Source organism: Protopterus annectens, chromosome 3.part1 (assembly GCF_019279795.1).
Source record: "Protopterus annectens isolate FY-2018-M chromosome 3.part1, PAN1.0, whole genome shotgun sequence".
Classification (NCBI taxonomy): domain Eukaryota; kingdom Metazoa; phylum Chordata; order Ceratodontiformes; family Protopteridae; genus Protopterus; species Protopterus annectens.
This window is the reverse complement of record NC_056732.1, coordinates 372,112,379-372,138,611: the sequence shown is the minus strand read 5'-3', so window position 1 is coordinate 372,138,611 and position 26,233 is coordinate 372,112,379. Positions and strand designations below refer to the sequence as shown.

Genomic DNA, 26,233 nt, shown 5'->3' with positions numbered 1-26,233 from the left:
TCATACAGCCCTGGGTTTGATAATTAATTCCAGGACATCTGGAGCACAGTCAGGGCTTCAGTATCACAAGCACTAAATACATAGGAAGGGATTGCTACCAAGGTTAACTGTGGGATGCTAGAGCATTGATGCAGTGACTGGTAAAGTTGGACAATATCAAATAGTGAGCCTGTCTTAAAGATGGGCACAAATCATTGGAAAACCAGAACTTACCAGACATCTGCATTTGTCCATAACTGGATGGCTGCATTAAAGCAGGTGGTGGTGGGGGTGGCGGGGGTGGCGGCTGAGATGTCCATGATGTAGGTTGTGTCTTAGCTGAAAGTCCTGTAGACTGAGCTCGGACTGGTGGTGCAGGAGGGGCTGGTAGTCTCCCAGCAGCAGATGCTAAACGTATTAAAGAAGGAAAAAAAACACAATATATTATTATTGATAAAATGCACATACTTTACATATAATATTGCCTTTTACCATATATATATATATATATACTATACTCTCTATTTATACACACACGTGTGTGTGTGTGTGTGTGTGTGTGTGTGTGTGTGTGTGTGTGTCCAAACACACACACACTCTCTCTCTCTCTCTCTTTCACAGCACACTCGCACTTAATGGCAGTTTGTAGGATCACAAATTCACACACAGTACATCTTTGGTATGTTGGAAGAATTTAGAGCACCCAGCAAAACCCCATTCAGACAGAGGAAGCATGTGTAGACTCCTCACAGAAGGTGCCCTAACCAAGAACCAAACTTGAGAACGCATCACTGTCAGGCACTAGTGCTTATGTGCCACCATGCTGCCCTAATGTTTAGAACTTGACTATTCTAAATAATGCTTGGCAAATCGAAACAGTAATACTGTACATAATATGAAAGAAAAGAGATGTTCTGTTTGAACTAAATTAAAAATTCAGTATAATATATATGCCACGTTGAATGTCATTCACTGAAATCTTAGTTCTACTGTTATTCTGATAACCAGTTTTAAAGAAAGATTTTTGATGTCTATCAATATTAGCAATTTAAAAAGTTTATAGTTAATGGATTTGTTATGAAAGTCAATAATAAAACATTTTTAGAAATAATGCCAAACATATTGGGAACTAGTAGTCATTTTTCATAGACAGCGCAACACTGCAGAAGTTTCCAACTGAGAAAGTAACGCCGCCAAAACCTGCAATCAAATATTACTTATTAGATATACATGGAGAAGCAGGTGGTCACAAAGATGCTGCTTCATCTGATAAATGGATGCTGTCCTGAACACTCGTATGCTCCTAATAAATAATAACATGATTCCACAAGAAGCAGTCCTAATAAGGTAAAAAACATCTGCAAGGTGGAATCCGATGACCATCACGTGAATAGGACCAATGCAGAAGGAAAAAAAGACTCTCAAGCAATCAATGCCGTGAAGCACTTTAATTACAAGATTACTGTACTAGGGCTTTTAGAGCAAATGAATACTGTGCACAAAACATATCTTTAGAAGGAAATGATTTTGTGCTTAGGGCCCTCCTAAACAGGTGGGAGCGAAGGGTAAGCAACTAACTGTCAGTGTATCTGCTTAGATTCACTGTACCAGCAACAGAAATAAAATGAGAAATGGGAAAATGACAGACAAATGCAAGAAACAGACATATTAGACCTGAAAAGGTTATCAATATCCAGCCATTGTTGTGGGTAGATGCCCATATCACTGCATCTTATACAGGTGCACAGAAAAGGCTAGTATACAAGGACTTGTTTGATTTGACTTTGCTTGAATTTTGTTTGCTGGAGATGTATTTCTGAATATGTTCTTTGCCCATTACTGTAGCAGTAGTTAAGTGTTGTAGTGATGTGTGAAGGCATGATACTTTGAGCATTGTGATAATGACAAGTAGGTGAAAAGGTGTGACTATTATTTACATTTTCTTCCATCCCCTGCTGATCATTGGCCCCCCAGCTGCCTTTAGTAGCCAGAGGTGAGGATCAGGCTAACCAGGGGTGGATCTGTCATACAGTACATGGACAATGTTTTCTTCTTAAGGTCCTGCATCCTGATGTGCTGACTTCAGATACTTTGGGCATATGTGGAACACTTTGAGATGAACATCCCCACCTCCATGCCAAAACACCTACTTGGGAGACCCACGGTCCAGAAAGGTGCAATGATACTTACAAGGTTACATCCTTCCTTTGCACCAAGGCAGCAATTTCATGTGGTCCCAAACACATGCAGCTCTGTTGAGCCAACTGCTATCTCCAGTATCATCATCAGAAATAAGGTTGTTCAGCACCTTCCCAGCACTTCCCTTCTCCCTTCCCCTATGGGAAGTGAATGGGTATAGCACTTTCACCCCCCCCCCAGTGCTGGGGTTGCTACTCAAACCTCAGTTACCTGGGTAACAGGCCTCCATCCCTCTAGGATGCAGAGCTGACTCCATAACTATTATTTGCATGCTTTAATAATGATCTCTCTTTCTCTGAGTTTGAGTGGCCTTATAAAATTAAGGGGTGTGGAAGGCGCCTAGAGCTCGCCCCTGTGTAAAAATGCTTATTTTTACCATTAACACATTTCTACCAATTCCTGATCTCCTTAAGAACTTTGTGTAGAACATAAGTACTCAGTGTGACAGGTTTCATGCTGAAGTGTATAAACTATCTTGTTCAGAGCTTGTAGATTTCAGTGCAACACAGTGGTCTTGAAGAGACTAAAGAATGACCAGAACCAAGAACACAGTGAATGGGAAAGAGAAGTAAGAAGGGGAAAAAGAAAAATGCATACTGCTGTTGAGTAGAAATATAATGGTCAGAGACAACAGACAGGACAAAGCATGCAGTATCAATAGCTTTAGTGTGTGTGTGTGTGTGTGTGTGTGTGTGTGTGTGTGTGTGTGTGTGTGTGTGTGTGTGTGTGTCGGGGGGGGGGCTGGAAGGGCAAATACTAACATGAATGAATACCTACATAAAAATACTATCCAGTATCCATACGTAGATGTGTAGCATTTAACCTCAATACATTTAGGATGTGACTTGCCTTACAGTGGATATAAAAAGTGTACACACCCCTGTTAAAATGCCAGTTTTTTTGATATAAAAAATGAGACCAGAATAAATAATTTCAAAACTTTTCCCACCTTTATTGTGACCTATAACCTGTACAATTCAATTGAAAAACAAATGTGTTAGAGAAAAAAATATAAAAAATAAAAAACGTACAATAAGCTAGTTGCATAAGTGTGCAAACCCTTAAACTAATACTTTGTTGAAGCACCTTTTGATTTAATTACAGCATTCAGTATTCTTGGGTACACACTTGCCATCAACTAAAGAGACTCTGATTAACCCCAAATAAAGTTCAGCTGTCCTAGTAGGATTTTCCTGACATTTACTCAGTTGCCTGCTACAGCAAAAGCCATAGTTTGCAGAGAACTTACAAAGCATCAAAGGGATCTCATTGTTGAAAGGTATCAGTCAGGAGGAGGGTACAAAAAAAATTTCCACAGCATTGGATATACCATGGAACACAGTGAAAACAGTCATCAAAAAGTGGAGAAAATATGGGATAACAATGACATTGCAAAATACTGGACTTCCCTCCAAAATTGATGAAAAGACAAGACGAAAACTGGTCAGGGAGGCTGCCAAGAGACTTACAGCAACACTGAAGGAGTTGCAGGAATTTCTGGCAAGTACTGGTTGTGTACTACATGTGACAACAATCCCCAGTATTCTCCATATGTCTGGGCTATGGGGAAGGGTTGAAAGATTGAAGCCGTTTCTTGCACAGAAAAAGATCCAGGCCTGGGTAAAAATTTGGAAAACAGTACATCGTGTCCCAAAAGCATGTGTGAAAATGTGTTATGGTCTGATGAGACCAAGGTTGAACTTTTTGGCCACAATTCCAAAAGGTACATTTGGCACAAAAACACTTTGCATCACCAAAAGAACACCATCCCCACGGTGAAGCATGGTGATGGCAGTATCATGCTTTGGGGTTGCTTTTCTTCAGTTGGAAGTGTGGCTTTAGGCAAGGTGGCGGGAATTATGAACATTTTCAAATACTAGTCACTTTTAGCCCAAAACCTTCAGGTGTCTGCTAGAAAGCTGACGATGAAGAGGAATTTCACCTTTCAGCAAAACAATGACCCCAAGAATACACCCAAATCAACAAAAGAATGGCTTCACCAGAAGAAAATTAAAGTTTTGGAATGGCCCAGCCAGAATCCAGACCTAAATGCAATAGAAAATCTGTGGGGAGGCCTGACGAGGTCTGTGCACAAGAGATGCCCTCGCAATCTGACAGATTTGGCGAGCTTTTGCAAGGAAGAGTGGGCAAATATTGCCACGTCAAGATGTGCCATGCTGACAGACTCCTACCCAAGAAGACTGAATGCTGCAATTAAATCAAAGGTGCTTCAACAAAGTATTAGTTTAAGGGTGTGCACACGTATGCAACCAGCTTATTGTATGTTTTTTATTTTTTATATTTTTACCCTAACATATTTGTTTGTTTTTAATTGAATTGTACAGGTTATAGGTCATATTAAAGGTGGGAAAAGTTTTGAAATTATATATTGTGGTCACATTTTTTTATATCACAAAAAACTGGCATTTTAACAGGAGTGTGTACACTTTTTATATTCACTATATATCTGGAAACAGTATAGATAAGTGCACAATCTTATTTTTGAATCATAATTATTTTACTCGTAGGTCAGCAGCTTACCCTTAGCATGAAATGTTTTGATATGTAGTCTTTAAGAGAAAACATTTTCATTTTCAAAAAGTCATCGGACTTATGCAAATAAGGGCATCATATTAAGTATTTAAAAAAATCAACACAGGGTTTGTATTAGGAATAACTAGCATATAGAGTATGGAATGTTGTAATTACACTCCAAAACTGAAAAAAAAATAAGCTTGTTATGCACTTTTCTAATATCAGAAAGGTGCTTAAAATAAGCACTGCTAAGCACTGCTATGACTGGGTCTTGCACTAAGGATTAACAGCAGACAATGCCACCTGACAAAGAATAGAGGCAGAAGGTAAAACAGTTTTGAAATTTGTTAGATACTTCATTCTGTCACACCAATAAAGAACAACTGTGGCAGAATGAAGTGTGCAATGTTTTTTAAGGCCATTCATTCTTCAGGACACACTGTTTCTGCCTGCTGTCTCTTTGGCAGGGTTACTTGTTCTACTGGCTTTAAAAACCTTTGAAAGCTGATAAAACACTCTGAGCTCCTACACATTTTTTCTGCATCTGGTAGCACATTTTACAGATACAGCTCCATGCATGCACTAAAAATAATTATGATTGGGTTCCATCAGTGATAACTCTTATTGTGCATTCGCAAAATGGATGCCAGGATTCAACTCTTGAGCTTTGGTATGTAGGTGACTTTCTTGGCATTCATGCCTTGAACATTTTAACAAGTGGGTTATGACCAGAGACCTGATCATAATCTATATTTTGAAAATGGTTGTCAAGTTAAAAAGATGGTATAAGAAACTGGGAAGAATATGTAATATAAAGAGTAAAAATATTAAAGACAGTGTTGTAAATAATACTCACAACAAAACCTGCCATATTCTTCCATGCTGTGTCCTGTGTACACAGACATATGTTTCATACGTAGCTATATCAGACATATTGTTTTTTTCTCTATTATTAACTGCAATACAACATGGACTGTGCCAAAGCTTCAAAGGTTATGTCTGCTTGCACAGTGGATGGATGGAAATATACTTCTATTAAATTTTGTTGACTGACAACTGAATTGCAAAGAACTGCAGCGTCAAATGAATGGACGTATTTAATCACTCTTTTTTCTGTACATATATATAAAGAGAGAGAGGGGGAGAGAGAGTCATTGGCCTTAAGAGTGTGCAACAAATGTGCATTTTTACCTCAGATTATGGCTAAAATCTGCCCCACCCAAATAAGTTTTACACTATGCATAGAAGAGTGTTGCAATTAATGGCTTTCCAGGATTTCATACACCTCAGTCTGAGCCCATTTCCTTCCAATGTGATCTTATGAAAGCTAGCTGATCAAACCGAAGGTTAAAAAGGTCACACGGACAAACCACTCAGTAAAAACTGCAAGAAAAACCCAAACATGATAGAGTTTTCCCTGTGTGATGACCTTAAACCTCTTGCAATGGAAGCCCATTGGATACATGCAAATGACTCCTTAAGGACATCAAATGTTTCAGCTACATGAATTCTGAATGCTCATGACTTTTAACTTTTTAAGTGTTTATGGCTACATTCAGGCCAATAAAGTCAAATGCCACTAGATGTGGACATGCATGTCTCAGCCTTTTTATTGACCTCAATACAGCATAAGTAGATAGTTTGGCTAAACTTCAGAAACACAGGGTCTTTAAACCCATCTGATGCCCATAAGCATTAAAGCACCTGCAAAATATCCCAAGTAATATCCAAACCAAAGGGTAAAAAGGTAATGCAGACAAACCATTCAGTAAAAACTGCAAGAAAAACCCATCCAACCCAAGCACGTAATTAATCAAGACTAAATGAAAGACACACACAGCCTCCCAGGAGGATGCTGCTGTGCCTTTCCAATACCAGCACCCATTTTCTGCTTTAACAGGACATGCTGCATCAGCCATCCTAACCTCATTTCAAGGTTTGAATTACCGAATACTTTTATAATGAACTATTCAATATATACTAAACAACAGTTTATAGGCAGTTTCCCTTCAAAAATTCAAAAAGAAGAGATGCCAATGCTGTGAGATTACCTTTATACACTAAAAAAAATAATATTTTACAGTTAAATATATAAGACACTTTACATAAGAGAAAATCAGGCAAACAATAGAAAAGACTTAACTATAAAGCAAATAATTTTGCAGGGAACACAAAAAGAAAATACTGTAAACAGATCATTAGCAGCTAACTAACTCTACCTACATCTAAACAGACTTAATTATACCACTTTCTACAGAACGCTGTAGCCTAACTACCACTATGTCTCTAAAAACAATATGCAAATGATACACTGGCAGATGCTTGCTCATTTTGGGAAAACAGCCTGTTGCTCTCATCTACGGTCCCTATAAAATGCATTGCTGCTTCCAGGTTCATCATGTCTATAATCCAAAGTAAACAGAAAGGAAAAACATGGTAATTCCAGTTCAGCTTTCTCCAAAAACAGAGGTTTCCCAAACTCAAACATCTGTCTAGGCTAGGAGGTAGCAGTCCAGGTTCAGCACTCTTTGAAGGTTATCACAATCAGATCAACACATTGTTTTTCTGTTTTAAACACAGTATTCAATTCCAGCATGAAGAAATGCAGATTTTAACAAGAAGTAAAATAGTTGCATTGTACCACAGACAGCTGCATCTTTACTCAAAAGGACAATTATACACCTCATACTTCACCTCTACACTGAAAGATAACTCAAGTACCCCCACTTCAGATAAATAGCTCCAGTTGAAAAACATTACCTCTGGCCTGACAGATAGTGATATGCTATGTTATCAGCATCAGTGACTTGCAAAGTGATATTAGGGAGCCAGAGATATTTCCTCTGCAAAAGCCTGACTTGACATCTCCATTGTCAATTCTCTGAGAGTGGATATCACATTGAGTAATCATTGTGAACAAAGGTCATGCTGGACAAGAGGCAATGTTATGAGGCACAGAAAGCAACATTGCCCAAACACCGTGCGAAGTACTGTTAAGGAATGATTTTAATGCAAATTAAAAATTTACCTATCAATGGTGCAATGTAGAGCCAGATGTCTGCAGTGCTCTTCGATACCCTTCTTTTTTAATTTCTCCATGTTTTTTGGGTTTCTAATACCATGACAAGAATGGACCCCATTCCTACATCAAAGTATGATTAAAGTTCATGAAATAAAATTAGTATTGTTTCAATCTTTGATGTTAGCCAGAAGTACTCTTTACAGCACCTGCAACGTGTCCTGTAATGACTCTTTCTGCAATTCATATGGAGTTTCATGCATGATGACATATCTAAGTACAAATGTAGATTCTTTTTAGAAGACCCATTGCTCCTACTACTATTGGAACTGTCTGGATATCCTTCTTTCACACTGCCCTCATTTCTGCCTGCATATCCTGCTATTTTATAACTTTGTGTCTCTCTGTACATGAAACACTGCAGTCAGTGGGCATAGCAATTTCAATGATCGGTGCTACTTTTGCCTTCTTTTCATGGACTACTATATCTGTTATCACATCTATTTTTTTAACTGTTGGTAATGGGTGATCCCATGTGATATAAACTTCATCAGGGTCTATAATGCTTTGTTGTTCGTTTCCAGTGTTTTTCCACTATTTCAATATTATAATGTTTGCACAATCCCCAGTGCAACAGTCTTGCCATATTATTATGTCTTTCAGTATACAGTCCTTCTGCCATTAGTACATCATAACCAGCAACAAGATGTGTGACTGTTTATAATTCTGTTTTACAAAACCTACATTTGTATGTTCCCCCCTCATGTTCAATCGGCTTTGTAAACCAATGTGCACATAGTTCACTGTCTTGGACAATCAATACTAACCTTTCATCTTTTGGTTTAAATTCACCTCCCTTTAACCATTCCTGTGTTTGATCCTGCTATTCATGAGGTTGCTCCAAGAGTTTTCCATACTTGTAACTACATTTATGCATTTTCCATATTCCATATTTCTTGCCTTCTCATCTGATCCTTCACCTTATATTCTTTCTTTTGTTTTTTGGCACATTTAGTTGCTAGCCTATTTTTATGTACTTCTGGTTTGATTTCCATTCCTGCTTGTCACTGATATGCTTCTGCTAAACTAAGCAAGGAAGTCATCTTAGACTTATTTTCATCATGTTTTAAAACTTTCAATATATTTGGATCTTGTGAGGTCAGCAGATATGTATGCAGTCCCAAGACTGCAGATCTATACATATAATCAATTTTGATGAAGCTCACACCTCCTTCAGAATGGTGAATATGTAATCCTGGTATACAATGATTTTTATAAATCATTTGATGAGCATGAAGCATCTTTCTTGTTTTTCTGTCTGTCGTTCTCCTACTTTGGACACAATAGAAGTCTTCATGGGTTTATTTTATGCAAACACATCATGATAGAAGTTTACTGAGTTTAACTTAAGTAACCTATATACAAACTAATCTGTAATCATACATGCTTACTCTCTGGATGCACTCTCAAAATGGCACTAGGAATGACAAGTGCTCAACATTTATAAGTGCACACTCAGTCTTTGACATGCTTCTTAGAGATACAGCACATAGCATGTGCTCTCTGATCTACACTATCCAACTGATCCAACACCTTTTGGGGTCAGTCAATTACTTCAAAATTGTAAGCCAGGACAGTAAAAGCAAACTGGTTTGTAGCTTGCACTTTGTTCCTAGATGACAACACTGTTTTCAGTATTAATTTTAGTCTTTTAAAATATTCCTTACTTTTATTCAATTTTGTTCATGTTTTATTGTTGATCCTTCATCATTCCCAAATACTTATACACTCCCTCTTGCTCAAATTCTTTTATATCATATTCCTGTCCCAAACTGATGTCTTCTTGGTGCTGCAGCTTTCTAACTTTAAAGGTTGCTTTTGCACATTTGTCAAGATCAAATAACATTCTTATATCACCTGAAAAGGTTTTGAGCACTTGCAGTTCTGCTTTCACTTCCTCATCTGATGAACTATATAGTTTTAAATCACCCATAAAAAGATGAGAAGTCTTTACACTTTATTCTTTTCGAGCCAAGCTGGACTTATAGCTCCACCGTCAGTAGTCTGAGAGTGGCTATCACTCTGAGCAGTCATTGGGAACAAAGGTCAGGTCGGACAAGAGACAATGTTGTGGGGTACAGTAAGCAAACAACACTGCCCAACTACCCTGCAAAGTGCTGCTGAGAGATGATTCCAACGCAAATTAAAATACACCTATTAATGGTGCAATGTAGATACAAATGCCTGCAGCATTGCTCCAGACCCTTCCCAAATGAATGCATATATGGAACATAAAACATGTGAGCTAGGGGAGCTAGGGACAATGCCTAACACCACATATAAACAACCTTACTCAACATGAAGTATGACACTGAGGCATACAAACCTTAAAAGTGCAGCAACAAAAAGTAAAGCAAAATATCTAGACTGTGTGTGGGTTTTCTCTGGGTACTCCAGTTTCCTCCCACATTACAAAGACATGCATCTGGAGTGTTTCTCCCCAGGCATGCGCTGAAAATTGGTTTTGTTCCAAGTCGGACTTTCCCAGTAAACAGATGTTAAATAAATAAAATAAAATTATAGTGTTACATCTTCTATATGCTGCATGAAATCAGATTTACACAGATAACATGTTAAGCAGTTGTGGTTTATGACAAATGATTCCTTCTAAAGCAATATAACCTCCTTGTCAAAGTATGCAGTAATGACAATATATAGCTATTTCACCTGGTTCTACATAGATAGCACAAAAATGCAATATAAGACTTCATTTTAAATCAAATTATGCTTGGGGAAGCATACTACACCAACTATTTCTGTAGTGTCTGATTCCCATACAATACCTTCAAGATTCCTTCATAGACAAATGAGGAATCGTGGGTGCCTACACCTAATTCCATAACATCAATGTAAAGCTTCAAAATACTATCATTATCCATTATAATCAATGGGGCCTATGTGGAACTGGATGTGCTCCACCTATACGCCACCAGTGGTTCTGTAAGGAGTAGTACATGGTAGAAAACCCAAATGACTGCAGAACCAGTTATGCCACCCAGGTAGAACCCTACTGCAGCTGATATGATGTTACAAGACCTGGCAGAACCATGTGTAAATAAGGTAGTTTAGATTGGATAGTCATCCCCTCTGTACACTCATAACACCTCAAAAACATTTTTCAAAAAAAGCTGAACTGGAATATTGTACTGTAACCCCACAACATGCCACGGTGGTAGTACAGACCTTATACTGCACGCACAAGAGTCTTTCTGTCAAGCATGAAGAGGTAAGAATCTCAGCTGACATATAGGTGGCACTGAGAATGTTCTGCTTCAGGTCATCTCTGTAGTTTTTGTGGCAGGTTTGGTGGCCATGTGATTATAACAAGAATAGGTTAATGAGTTCCTTTACATTGACTATTGGTTTTGGTATAGTAGGTACCCCTAATATTTGCAGCAGTGGCACAGTGACAAGCTGTGTATGGAGTACTCTACCCCAGTTGTGATGCCACAATAAGGAGCAGAACATGAATTTACAATTAGGGAGCACTGCAGGATGGCCCTTTTAGAATCCAACCCACACTGAAAGATATTTTTTCTGAAATGTACTTTGTCTAAATATGCATTTATCTTATGAAAATTGGCCCTTACAACAAATTCTGATGACTTTACTAACCCACTCTTCTTAATAAATACATAAAAAATCATAAGATCACTGTACCTCAGAACAAAAAATGCCTTTCCTGTTAAAGTAGTTTTTTTAGAAAAAAAATATTTTTTGATATGTGATATACTACTAGTAATACTTTTCTAGTCTGCCATTGGACTACACCACAGAATGTTGTTTTATGCATATGATTGTGTCTTTCGGCTTTATGCATATATATGTTATAATTATTAATATGATCTTTTCTTCAGATAGAATAACTTTAACGTACTAACAATTTAAAGATGATTGCAGTACTTCAGTGAAGTGAGCTTTACTTTGTCAAAAAAAAAAAAAAAAAAAATAAGATTTGGTGAAAGCAGTCTTCTGGACATGCTTTCCCTAAGGGGTAAAAATACATTTTTCTGGTGTGTGCACGACAGAAAAAATATTTTTTTCTGTGTGTGTGTGTGTGTGTGTGTGTGTGTGTGTGTGTGTGTGTGGAGACACTGATCTTTTCTCTCAAGATGGTCTGCTGTTGGAGATAATTATAATAATAATCAGATAATTCTGAAGAAGTCTGTGGACGAATAGCGACTATTACATTTTCAGGACGCTAAAATCAGTTTGGAATCTCATTTTTCCATGGTACCAAACCAGTGTTTTTTTACATTGTTGGTGTTTTTGCCTGGGTGTCAGATACATCTCAGTTTTTTTTTCTTTTGAAAAAGGGAGGACAAGCCATAAGGGTTTGCAACTCAGACACCTGTATGACTGAAGTAAGAGCTAACAAAAGAACAGTCTTCCAAGAACAATGTTGTAAGGAAGATGAAGTCTCAGGCTCGAAGGAAGCCTGAGTCAACTTCTCCAAAACAAAATTAAGATCCCAGGGAGGAGGAACAGGCTTCCTGGGAGGTCTAATATTATGGACACCTTTAAGAAATATTTTTTTCTCAAATCTAGAAGCTAAAGTAGGAGTCAAAGGCAGACAAGCAGAGATTGCTGATAAGTGGGCCTTAACAGAAGAAAAGGCTAAATCAACATTGAGCAACAAACACAAATACAATAAAAGAGAAACAAAGGAATATCCACAGTAAGTGGGTCCAGTTTATGAGAGACACCAAACAGAAAACCTCTTCCATTTGGATTAGTAGGATTTCCTAGTAGTGGGTTTCCTGGCTTCCTGCAGGAGCTTCAGCATGTCCTCAGAACAAAGGTGTCTATGAGGAATCAAAATCCTATCATCCACAGCATCAGTTGAAGCGTGAACAGATGGGGATGGATGAGAGATGCTTTGTCTTGTATGAGTAGATCCACCTGTGAGGTAACGTGATGATTGCCCGCGGCTAGATGCAAAAGTAGAGGGAACCAGTACTGCTATGGCCAAAAGGGAGTTATCAACAAGACTTTGGGACATATATAAAGTGTTTGGTAGAAAGACATATCTGTAGCCTCTGTTATTAAGATGATACAAACAATTCTCCTTGATGGCTGAAAGACTCCAAAGTACACAAAGTGAATACAAAAATGAAAAAAAAACAAAAGTCCATCGTTCAAAAACTTATTTAATAAAAACATATACCAGATAACAAAGCTTTTGAGTAAAACTTCATCAGTGCATAAAACATACAAAACGTACCATTTTATACAATACACAGCCAATCATCTCATACTTACAATTAACAACAATACTTCATTTAAAGTGCCCAACTACATACAACAAATATATAAAACTATTACATACAAACTATATATATATATAAAAATACATATAAAAACTTATACCATATCATGCCTGTCTTTTAAAATTGGTTTAATAATGTTACTACTATTTAGCCCTAGTAAACAGTCTGTCCTAACATGCTGTGGTGGTACGGCAGTAGCATTGCTACCTTACAGCAAGAGGTTCTTCCGTTCGATTCTTGGCTGGGCTTGGGAGTGCCTTCTGTGTGGAGTCTGCATGTCCTCCCCATGGTTGGGAAGCGTTCAAAAGACATGCGTACATAAATGGGCATGCCTTCGTTGAAGTTTGGGCGTCAAGCTGGCACCTCAGCGTTTCGGAAAAATCTACTGCCAAATCATTAGCGGACCGGAGTTCCGCTGTGGCAACCACTTACCAGGAAAAGCCGAAAGACAAACAAAAAGCCTGTACTAAAATGCTCTACCTCATTCATAACCAAGAAACTAGTGAGGTAGTGGGGGTAAGACCCTAGTTTGTATATAATAGGGAAAAGAACTTAAAGCAATATCTGTGTTATAAAGAAAGGGAAAGTGGAAAAGAATTGTAAGAGAAAGTTGGGTACTACCCCTTGTTATAACTGCACTCATTGTAAGGTTATTAACACTGATTTATCTTTTATGCACCCCATTAATCATGAAACATTTATGTTCAATGCGTCAGGTACATGTAATACAGAAAATGTTATATATTTTGCTAATTGTGTCCAATGCCAATGTTTCTATATTGGCAAAACTAATAAAATAAAAAATTGAAGGAAAGAGAATACGTGCACACATGCCAGATATCAGTAGGAGCGTTCTCACTAATGCTCTAGCAAAACATATATCTATGAATGGGGTAGAGCATAAGTTTAAATTTAGAATTTTACAAGTCATTTATGCAAACAGCAGTGGGACTATATAGTGAATAGAATGGAAATGATTAAATATAAGTGGATTAATTATTTTAGGGCAGACTGTTTACCATGGTTAAATAGTAGTAACAGTATTAAACCAATTTTAAAAGACAGGCAAGATATGGTAAAAGTTTTCATATGTATTTATATATATATTTATATAGTTTGTATGTAATAGTTTTATTTGTTGTGTGTAGTTGGGCACTTTAAATGAAGTATTGTTGTTAACTCTAAGTATGAGCTGATTGGCTGTGTATTGTATAAAATGATGGTACGTTTTGTGTTTTATACACTGATGAGTTTTACTCAAAAGCTTTGTTATATGTTTTTATTAAATAAGTTTTTGAATGGTGGACTTTTGTTTTTTTTTTCATTTTTATAATTTCTATTATTAGAAATGTGTACAAACCTTATCTATATATGTAAAACAGATGTACTTAGAACACTGTATGTATTACACCGTGTCTATGTATTACTTCTCTGTTGTAATGTTTTGATATTTTGTATAGTTTTCCTGTTGTAAATGTGGAGCTTTTCTCCCCAGGCCTCAGCTGAAGAAGGAACTGTATCCCATCGTTAAAATAAATAGAATAAAATAAAAATCCTGTTGAATCTTGAACATGACTTTCAGAATGAGAGGAAGGGGTGGGAATGCATAAAGAAATGCCCCTTCCAAGAAAATGAGAATGAGTCCACCTTCCACACCAGAGGACCTGGGACTCTGGCACAAAATAAAGTCTGTTCAGAGGGGAGACAGATAGATCTTATTGAGGAGTACCCCACTGGTGGGCAATATCCAGTAACACATCCCAGTGAAGCATCCATTTGTGGGTTTGAGTTAAGCACCTGCTCAGAGTGTATGCCACAATGTTCTGATCTGAAGGGATATAAACTGCCTGAAGAGTCACCTCATACTTCACAGCAAGATCCCATACCAAAGTGCCAACCAGCAAAGAGAAGATAAGAAATTGCTCCTTCCTGTTTGATGATACACCACATTGCTGTGGTATTCTCTGGGAATACCTTGAGAGGTCCTGGAGAAAAAAGAGGATGAAATGCTGAACAGCTAGCATAAGAGTTCTCATCTCTTTGACACTGATGTGCTCCTTCTGCTGAAGAGGCGATTACACCCCCTATACTTTTAGGGAGCCAAATGTTGCTCCCCATCCCATGTCTGAAGCATATGTGAACAGTTTCTGAGAGGGTAGAAGGGGATAAAAAGGCAGCCCTGGATTCAAAGAAAACTGCTGAATCCACCAGTGAAGTTCCTTCTTGAGATAAGGAAGAAGAGCAACTACAAAGTCTAGAGGATGTGCATTTGAAGCCACACCAACTTCAGAAACCACTGAAACTTTCTCATATGGAGTTTGGTCAGAGGGAGCATTGGAATGATGGATGCTATAAAACCCAGAGCTCTCAGAAACTCCCTGGCTGTAATGGAAGCCAGAGGAAGAAGACTTTGAAAGAAGGAAATGAGAGTTAAGGCCTTTGGAGGAGGCAGGGATGCCAGCATAGGCACTGTCTGAATCCTGCAATCCAGAATGACATGATCTTGAAAGGGAGTCAGGGAGGACTTTTTGAAGTTTATTGTAAACCCTAGACTCTGAAGAAGGGAAATGGCAAAATGAAGATTTTGCAAAATTATTTCTGGAGAGGATGCCTGAATTAGCAGATCATCCAAGTAAGGAAATATTTGAATCCCTTAAAGTCTGCAAAAAGCAATCACAGGAGCTAGGCAATTGGTGAATACCCTTGGGGCAATAGAAACGCTAAATGGCAAAGCAGAGAACTGAAAATGTCAAGAAGCAACAGGGAAATGCAAAACCTTCCTGAAAGGAGGACGGATCAGAATATAAAGATGAACATCCCTGAGATCCAAAGACATCATGTAGGCCTAAGGGTGCAAAAAAGGGAACATAGACTGAAGGGACAACATCTGAAAGGATAGCACCTTTAGAAAACTGTTTAGATGACAGAGGTTTAGAACTAGTCTCCAGGTACCTTCTTTTATGGGCACTAGAAACATTCTTGAGTAAAATCCCCTTCCCCCTTTGGGAAATAGGTACCTCTTGAAGAGTATCCAGAGTCAAAAAAACCTCAAAGAACATCTGGAAAAAAAGAAAGTTTTTCCCAAGGAGGCTGAGAAATACCCATAAAAGGAGGACAGGATTTCCACACCATGACGAACCCCTGACGAATAATGGACAGAACTCAAGAATCCAGAGTAATCTGAAGCCAAACAGGAAGAGAAAGAGAAAGGTGAAGAGAAAGAGGAATGTGGCTGGTAAGAGACAGACTGTCATACTGCCCAGGTTTTTCAGGAAAGGAAGGCTTCTGAATCCTTGAAGTCTGAGTGGCCTTAGCAGGATGAGCCTGCCTGCTACTCTTTTTATCTTTAGTAGAAGGTTGAGACTGCCAACAAACAAAAGCTGGCTTATTGGGGTAGTTTCTCTGAAATTTAGGCACAGGAGAAACAAACGCATGTTTAAGTTCCTGTAAGGCCTTCCCCTTATCCTGAAGGGACTTAAATCAGCAGGTGCTTCCCCAAACAAAAGTTTACTATGCAGAGGAGTAACCATCAACTTAGCCTTAATATCATCAGGTAAAGGTTGAAGCCTCAGCCAAAAATACCTCCTCATCACTGAACCAAACAGCATCCCTAGAAGAGGTGTCTGCTGCATGTTAACTACATTTAATAGAATGACAAACCACTTGAGAGGAAGTCCCTAGAGCAAGGAAAGCCCAGAAGTTTTACCCTCAGAGTCTGGAAGATCAGAAATAGGCTGGAAGGCCTGAGAAAGAAGAGCCAACACATACCTAGACATATTATTCTGATAATTAGTAGCCTTAAAAGATAGGGTAGCAGAAGTGTAAACCTTCTTACCCAGTCTTTACATGGTTCTGCTGTTCTTGTCAGAAGGCAGTAACTTGGGAGAAGGAAGCAATCGAGATGGCTTGTCAGAAGCCACAGCAACCAAAGAGGGGTCTGCAGCAGGACATTTATGCAAAAAGTTACAATCCCCTACAATCCGTTACACCCTATAAAACCTATCAGTCTTCTTGGGCGCAGGGGGCAGAGAATCAGGTGCTTTAGAAGCAATGGAAAAGGCACCCAACAAGGCAGCCAAAACAGGAGGGACAGCAGCAGGTTTAGGAGATTCCATCTGCAGCAACTCTTAGCACCTCTTATGGATATCAGGGACTTGAGCACAATCCCACTTAAAAAAATTCCATCATCCTAGAGATTGTGTCCCCAAAGGAAATTTCTGCAAAAGGAGTATCAGGACTATTAGATTCCTCCTCCTCCTCTGACCCATAGTCCAAAGGGGAAGGAATTTGAGTAGAATAAGTCAGGGATTCCTCAACAGAATCTGACTCTTCCTCAGAAGAATCCTGTTCCCTAGGCCTTTAAAGGCAAGCAGAGGACCAAGGAGGAGCAGAAACAGAAACCCCCTGAGGAGGTTTTAATAACATTAAAGCATTAAACAATCCCTAAGTAAAGGCCTGCCACTCACTTTGTGGATCTCTAGGAGCAGAAGAAACATGTTTAGTTTTTAGTTTCTTCTTTAAGAGAACATCCGCCTTATAAAACTTATAAGGCTCTGACCCAGGATGGCACTCAACTAGAAGCTATGGAATCCCTCTAAGCCCCTTGGAAATAATCAACCATGTTTCCCCCTGGATGCCCAAAATGGATGCCTGCAAAGCCTTGTCAGATGTGCTGCCAGCCAGATTCTTGCTGGCCTCTAGCCTGGTCATGACAGAGGAATCTGACAACACAGCCAGGCGAGCCTCCTGGTTCTCACCGACCTCAAGAGAAACACCCGTCAGAGGCTGGACAGTGGAAAATTCTGGTCTTACATTTTTCATCTTCTTCTTCCCTAACGGCTGACTCTTGGGGTGGGAAGTTCCTTCCATTGTAGTTTTACTGAGAAGCTTAAGATGCTGGTTCTCAAGATACAATGAAAGCGAAGAAAGCCTATGATGAAGGGCTTTCGGAATGAAAGCCTGACAAATAGGACAGGTCATATGGTTGTGAGAAGACCCTAGGCAAAAAAACACTTATCATGGTAGTCTTTATGGGGAATCTGCCTCCTACCCTGGCATTTACCCTTCCCGGATGACATTAATCCCTAGAGGCACAAAAAAGCAAAGGAAAAAAAGCAAAACCCCAATGAGATTGTGACACTGCCAGCCCAGCTATCTGAAATTTTGTAAATAATCATATGTCATTTGTGAATATTAATATGATTCATATGTCTGTCTTACAAATGTAAGAATACTGTATGTTGTGCACTGAGCTTCAAGAATGTAACTACAGTGTACCCGACTTGAAAAGAACAGAAATGTATATAAACTATATACCTGTGCAAATGTATGTATTAATAGTAGAAGCTGGAACATACAGAATTAACTTGCCAAACTTCAAGAAAATAAATTGAAAAGTAAAGTGTTTTATGGTTGTGTTATCTCCCAGTAAGCAGACACAATGTCTAGAGCTAGAAGTTTTTCAATTGTCTTGAAAGTCATTGTAATTACTAAGTTTGAAATGTAAAGTGTTTTACTGCTTCCTAGCAGCTGCACATCTGACAGATATGTACTTCTGACAGAAAGATGATAAAATTCTTAGTTTATGTTAGCCTGGGAACTGAAGGCAGGTGACAAAGAGTGGCTAATCCAGCGGTAATATGTATATTCATTTAAGAACTCTCTCAAAAAGACTGTGCATTTTGTATCTTGTCTTGGACCTAGAAACATGCATTCATTTTCATCTGCGTGTTGCTCTGTAAGTCAAGAGTACAATAATTTCTCTTAAATATAGATAGGAATATAGTAACGATTAGCTTAGATGTTTTCTGTATTTATTTGAGATTTTCCTGCAATGTTGTTTTAAAATATTTCCTGTGATTCTGAACTCTGTAGTTACTGTGTTGATTGAGTATTGTCTTGTTCTTTTATTATTTATTATTAAATATATTTAAATCCATCTTTGTGGCTATTTGTGAGACATATTTAAGCTCTTAGAGTACTTGCACATGTATTTGGTGACACTGTCCAGGCCACTCCCAAAAAGCCTTGGTCTTGGTCACACTTACTATTTGGATAAAAGTAACATTACACAGTAGGATTGGCCACTGATAAGTAGGGGTTGGTGGCAGTGATAACTACCTTATAGTCTGGGTAGAAGGGGTCATCACTAGTAACCCTGTGCCAGCCTTCCCCAGATATGTGTGTGTGTATTTGTATATAAATCAAATCTCAAAGTCTGTGTGTGTGTGAGTCAGCTACTTGGGCAGGGACACGAAGCACTGATTGGACAGAGAGGATGCTAGAGGTTGTGGCTTGACCGGTCAGCTGAGATCTTATGCCTACAGCTGTGCCAGTGGGGAGTCTTATTGGGGATCCAGAGAAAGAGAGATAAACCAACCCCCATACTGACTGTGATTGCTGTGTGCTCTTAAGACAAACTGTACTTTGCTGTGTGTGTACTTGTCATCCTACCAATGTGTATGTCCCTCACTGTTACCAGTGGTAAGGAGTGAGGCTCCTTGATTACTGGGCCAGTGCAGGGGCATCACAGGGGTACTTATCTTCAATGGCTCAGACTTCAGCAAAAAGGCAAAGGCATTCAGTGGAGAAAGAAAATGCATTCAAAACTGGTGTAAATCCGACATAGGCAAACAGACTGATGATCAGAAGAAGCATTCAGACTAGCGGCAAAGAGGCCCTGTGGATGCTACAGTTGCACATCCGCTTTACACCCTATGCTACGTGAGGAGCATAGGAGTGACATTCGGCATTCCTTAAAGAAACAGTAGGTTTTGATAGACTGGCCGGACATCTGGCTTCCAAGTCAAGGAATCCCATACGTTAGGAATACTGTAGCAGTGAATGTAAGGACACAGGATAATATACAGTATGTATTATCTGAGCTATAGCCTAAATACCTGTACTGAGACAGGTACAATAATAAATCAGGGACTGGGAGGACTGAGGGCATATATGGTAGTTTGTTTGGCTTTTGTTCAATGTTTTCTAGAATTCATAAATTCCAATGCCTTGGATCAACTTATTCACACCCCCACCAAGGGCAGCAATATCCTAGACCTGGTCATTACCAACACGGGAAACCAGTGTTCCACACCAGAGGTCAATTCCTCATTGGTCAGATCCGACCACAAGCTAACCAGCCTAGACATCCACATCCCAGCCCCAATTAGGGAAACCATCGTAAAAAACTTCTCAAAAGCCAACTTCACACGTCTTAAGACAGAAGTGGCAAACATCATGACACCCATGCAGATGGACAATAGAGGTATGACTGCCGAATCCTACACAAATGCACTTTATAAGCACTTACACGAGTGCATGGATCATGCTATCCCTAATAGAACCAAGATGTTATCCTCCAAAAAAAGGAAGCCAATCTGGTGGTCCTCTGCCATAAACAAACTCTACAACAGAAGAAAGAAACTGTTGCAAAAAAGAGTAAAATCCCATGACTGGAGGAACTCCCTGGTCAATCTCAGTAAGAAGCTGAGATCCCTCATAAAATCCTCCAAATCTAGTTACGAAAACAAAATTGCCACTGACTCTAAATACAACCACAAAGCATTCTATAGCTATGTCAAGATTCTAAATGGGAACACTCAGATCTGCTCTGAGTTACAGCATAATGGCACTAAATATACAGAACCAACTGATATTGCCAACATCCTAGAAGATAGGTTCAGTGCTAACTTTACCCCCCCTCTCACCCCTAGAGGGCCCATATCTATACCGGAAGAATGCAAAGTTCCTATAATCATGGCTGCACAGGTAAAAAACACACTCTCCAAAGCCAAGAACACAGCATCCATGGCACCTGACAATATCCCAGGCTGCGTTCTACACAAACTACAGAATGAACTGGCACCCTACCTAAGTACCATGTTCAATCATAGCTTCACCTCAGGCTTTGTACCCAGTGAATGGCGCACCGCAACAGTTATCCCACTCCACAAAGGGGGAGCCACAATGGACCCTGGGAACTACCGCCCCGTTAGCCTGACGAGCCTGGTCTGCAAGGCCATGGAACGTATCATTGTGGAACTCATAAACAAAGACATTGGTAATCTCCAAACTCTGGACCCTACTCAATTTGGATTTGTAAAAGGCAGATCATGTCTCCTAAACCTGATTGACTTCTTTGAAGTAGTCACCAAAGCCATAGATGAGGGTAAAATGGTTCACACAGCTTATCTAGATCTCGCGAAGGCTTTTAACACCATCCCCCACTCTGGAATTATAGATGAACTCACTAAACTAGGTATAAATCCCTATGTCACAAGATGGTTGCCAAATGGCTCACGGACAGAACCCACACTGTGAAAGTAGCGGATTCCAAATCCGACATCAGACCAGTGACAAGTGGAGTACCACAGGGTTCAGTCCTGGGTCCTCTCCTGTTTGGTATCTACTTCTCTGAAGTGCAGGCCAACACAGAAGGTCTTTGGCTAACAAAGTTTGCAGATGACTGCAAACTAGGAGCCATAATCGAAACTCCTAACAATGTGGACAAACTACAAAAGGGCCTCACTGAGACAGATACCTGGTGTCAAAGTCATGGCCTGAAGCTCAATGCCAAAAAGTGTATTGTCATCCCCTTTGGTAAAAACTCTGTACCCATGAACTACCACATAGCTGGTAGTCTACTTAATGCTGAAAATGTGATAAGAGACCTTGGGACACAGGTGGACAGTAGTCTCTCCTTTGATAATCACATCGCCACAGTGGTCAGGAAATCCTTCTACAAGGCTCATTTCATCACAAAAGGATTCTCATCCAGAAAAAAAGAGGTCATTGTTCCCCTCTACTCATCACTCATTAGACCCATTATAGAGTACAACGCCCCTTTTGGTATGTACCTCACAAGACATCTACAACAACTGGAAAGACCACAAAAATACCTCACAAAGAGGATTACTGGACTCAAACAGATGCCCTATGCAGACCGTCTCAAAAAACTACAGCTTTACCCCATCACATATCGCCTACTCAGGGGCAATCTCTGCCTAACATACAAAGCTATGTCGAACCTCCTCCACATTCGACATGCTCCACTTAAAGAAATCCCAATCCCTCCGAGCTACATGCTCTAGGGACGTTAACCTTGTCACCACAATAAACAGAACATGCTGGAGGGATAGATTCTTGTCCCAGAGACTTCCCATACTCTGGAACAGACTACCTATCTATGTCAAACAGAGCTCCTCATTAGCACTCTTCAAGAAAAATCTTGATGATTGGATGGGAAATGGGAAATTCACCCCAGGGATCACTTCTGTGGCTCTGCTCGACAGGGGCACAGGAAAATAATTTTCTTTGGTGGTACATTTTTTGGCTAGGCTTGTATGAGCCCTAGGGCCGATAGCCTAGTACCTACCTATGAACCTATAATTGTCATAGGTTCATAGGTGTGTTCTAGACTAATGGCCCTGGAGCCTTTACAAGCCTAGCCCATAGAGGTGCCCCTGGCATCTTGCTGCCTGACATTTGCTCTAGTTAGAGCTACTGGAGCGATCCCTGGGGTGAACTTTCTAGTTCTCATCCACTCATCAAGATTTCTCTTGAAGAGGGCCAGTAAGGTGCTCTGCTTGACATGTATGGGAAGTCTATTCCATAGCATAGGCAGTTTCTGGGTAATAAACCTGTCTCTCCAGCATGTTCTGTTGATTGTGGTAATGAGGATGAGGTCTCTGGAGTATGTGGTGTGAAGGGATTTGTATTTCTTTAGATGTAGCATTTCTAACAAAGCAGGGTCAGACATGGCCCTGTAAATCAAGCAGAGATCGCCTCTTAGTAGATGATATGAGATAGACAATAGCTGGAGTTTTTTGAGTCTGTCCATGTAGGACTTGTGTTTAAGGCCCAGTGTCCTCTTTGTGGGGTGCTTTTGTGGCCTTTCCAGCTGTTGCAAGTGTCTAGTGAGGTACATGCCAAATGGGGCATTATACTCGATGACTGGTCTAACGAGGGAGGACTAGACTGAGATGACGACTTCTCTCTTCCTGGATGTAAAACCCTTGGTAATGAGATGTGCCACATAAAAGGACTTTCTGACCACAGTGGCAATGTGGTGGTCGAAGAAGAGGTTGCTGTCAATCTCTGTTCCCAGATCTCTTATAATGCTTTCAGTGTTCGGAGGGCTCCCATCGATGTGGAAATTAGCAGGGACTGAGTTTTTCCAAAAGGGGATGACAATGCATTTTTTGGCATTAAACTTAAGGCCAGGGTTTAGACACCAGTCATTGGTCTCAGTGAGGCCTTTCTGTAGGATCTCTGCATCACTTGGGGAGTTAATAATGGTTCCGAGCTTGCAGTCGTCTGTGAACTTGGTCAACCAGAGTCTTTCCGTATTGGCCTGGACTTCTGAAAAGTAGATGCCAAAGACAAGAGGACCCATGACTGATCCCTGTGGGACTCCACTCATGACTAGTTGGTAATCTGACTTGGAGTCTGCAATTTTCACACTGTGGGTTCTATCTGTGAGCCAGTTTGCAACCCACCTGGTGATATAAGGGTTGATGCCTTGTTTGCTGAGTCTATCAATAATACCTGAGTGGGCAATGATATCAAAAGCCTTGGCCAGATTGAGGTAGGCTGTATGGACTACCTTGCCCTCATCCACAGTCTTGGTGACTGACTCAAAGAAGTCAACCAGGTAGAGCAGGCATGATCTACCTTTCACAAAACCCAACTATGTGGGATCCAGAGTTTGGAGATTCCCTATATCCCTGATAATTAGGTCCATGATGATGCACTCCATAGCCTTACATATCAGACTAATCAAGCTAATGGGGCAATAATTCCCAGAGTCTCTAGTCACCACCCCCTTCATGTAGAGGGATGACTGTAGCAGTGCACCATTCGGTAGGGACATAGCCTGAGGTGAGGCTGTGATTGAACAGGCCAGTTCACTTTGCAGTTCATACAGAACACAGCCAGGGATATTGTTGGGTGCCATGGAAGCTGTATTCTTGGCCTTGGACAAAGCAGCTTTAACCTGTGCTGCATTAATGCTGGGTGCCAGGCATTCTTCCAGTATTGTGAATGGTCCTTTGGGGGAAAGAGAGGGGTAAATTTGGAACAGAATCTGTCAGCCAGTATATTGGCAATGTCGGTTGGCTCAGTATAGGAGGTACCATTGTGCAGTAACTCAGAGCAGAGTATTGCCATAGAGATTCTTGATATAACTATAGAAGGTTTTGTGGCTGTTTTTAGTGTCTGCCACAATTCTGCCTTCATAGTTGGCTTTAGAAGTTTTGATGAGGGCTCTCAAAATTTTGTTGCAGCTAGTAAGGGAGGTTTTCAGTCCTGGGACTTCACCTTTCTCTGCAACAGTTTCTTCCTTCTGTTGGAGAGTTTATTAATGGTGGGGGACCACCAGATTGGCTTCCTTTTTTTGGAGGAGAGCATCTTGGTTCTGTTGGGTATGGTCAGTTCCATGCATTTATGTATGTGTTAGTACAGTGCATTTGTGTATGATTCGGCAGTCATGCATCTATTTTCCATTGGCATGGGTGTCGTGAAGTTAGCCACCTCTGTTTTTAGGAGCTCAAAGTCTGCTTTGGAGAAGTTTTCAGGGTGGTTACCTTTGCGGAAGATGTGGGTGAAATGTTGATTTCCACGGCGATTATTTTGTGGTTGGATCTAACCATGGAGGAATTGATTATTGGTGTAGAGCAACAATCGCCCATGTTAGTAATAACCAGGTTAAGGATGTTGCTTCCTCTACTGGGGCTATCTGGTTCAGGGCATTGGAATTAATAAATTCCAGGAAACGCTGGGCAAGTGCATTGGTGCATGAGTAGTTTCCCCAGTTATTGGTGGGGTAAACTCACCTAGTATAAGGGTGTTGGGTTGGACCCTAATATTTTCCAGGGTGCTTAGGAACATGGAGTGAGAGTCTTGGGGCATGGTTGGGGACCTACAGCAGTCTACGACCTGAATCACTGTCTTACCCAATGTTAGTTGTACCTGAAGTATCTCTGATGCGTTATGCTAGGCTACTAGTATGGAGGTGTGCATATCCTTTATGAATATGGAGACACCACCACCTTTGGAGCTTAGTTCCACATTCTGGGGCTGAAAGGTATGGAATGAGTTATAGCCTGGTAGCAAAGGGGTGCTTTCTGATGCTTTAAACCGTGTCTCCATTACAGTACAAATGTTGATGTTCTCCACTTTGAGGAGTGCTTCGAGCAAGTGCATCTTGAGATTTAGACTTCTAGCAGTGAGCAGCATGACCCTCAGACTGCATTTATTTATAGCTGTTACAGTGGTAATTTGGTCTTTGGAACATCGCCTAAAAAGGCACTGTAGGGTGGCAAGAGCCTTAGCCAGTATCCGGAAACTAAGAGGTGACAGATGCAGGCCATCTCTGGCAAAGTATCAAGGAGTGTCAGTCATGTCATCCCAAGCAGATACTGGATCCCCTTAGAATGACACCTGAAACTTAGCCAGCTGTTAAAGTTAATTATTTTCTTCTTGTACTGTGGTATCATTCTGGGCGATGGTAGGATGTTGCTCAGGGCTGGGGTGATACCTACCTAGGCCACATAATCCGAGAGCTCCCCCATGTCTCTTTTCATGTAGTCCAGGGAGATACGTCTTAGGTCATTCACACCCACATGGACAATGACAGAGTCATACTTGTACTTGTTGTGAAGGGACCTGAGTGTGTGTGTTATGTGTCAGATCCTGGCACCCGGTAGACTGCTCATAGGTTCATACTAGGCTATCTGCCCTAGGGCATTTATAAGCCTAGCCAGAATGTGTTTGGCTTTCGCCACCCATTTTAAATTTATTTTGCTATGCCCTTTTTCGAGGTTAGTATACTGTGCCTCTGTCTAACAGTGACACAGAAGTGATACCCGGGGTAAACCTACGATCTCCCATCCACTCATCAGGATTCCTCTTGAAGAGAGTCAATGAGGGACTCTGCTGACTGTTACCTTCTCCTTATTCAACCTAGTGAGTGGGATATCAGTGTGCCTCACTATTGAGTCACCTATGATTAGTGTATTCTGTTTTGCCTTAGGGGCTTAGGTTGAGGGGCACACTGTGTAGGTGAGCTATGCATCTTGTGATTTGTGCTGTGTTGTGGTGGTCGAGTGCATTTCTGCCTTGGACGTCTCTGCTGTTTGGGTAGATTTCTATTGACAGCCTCCATAAACAT

The 26,233-nt window shown here is 40.2% G+C and overlaps 1 protein-coding gene across 6 annotated transcripts in view; it reads right to left on the bottom strand.

Annotated features, from left to right (window-relative positions):
- Positions 1–26,233, bottom strand: part of WIPF3 (WAS/WASL interacting protein family member 3) — a 1,105,312-nt gene that overhangs the window by 87,139 nt on the left and 991,940 nt on the right. For all 6 annotated transcript variants that reach the window (XM_044066832.1, XM_044066827.1, XM_044066830.1 and 3 more), the window contains one exon: positions 214–387. In XM_044066832.1, coding sequence (XP_043922767.1) covers positions 214–387 — 174 coding nt within the window. The remainder of the gene's footprint in view (positions 1–213; positions 388–26,233) is intronic.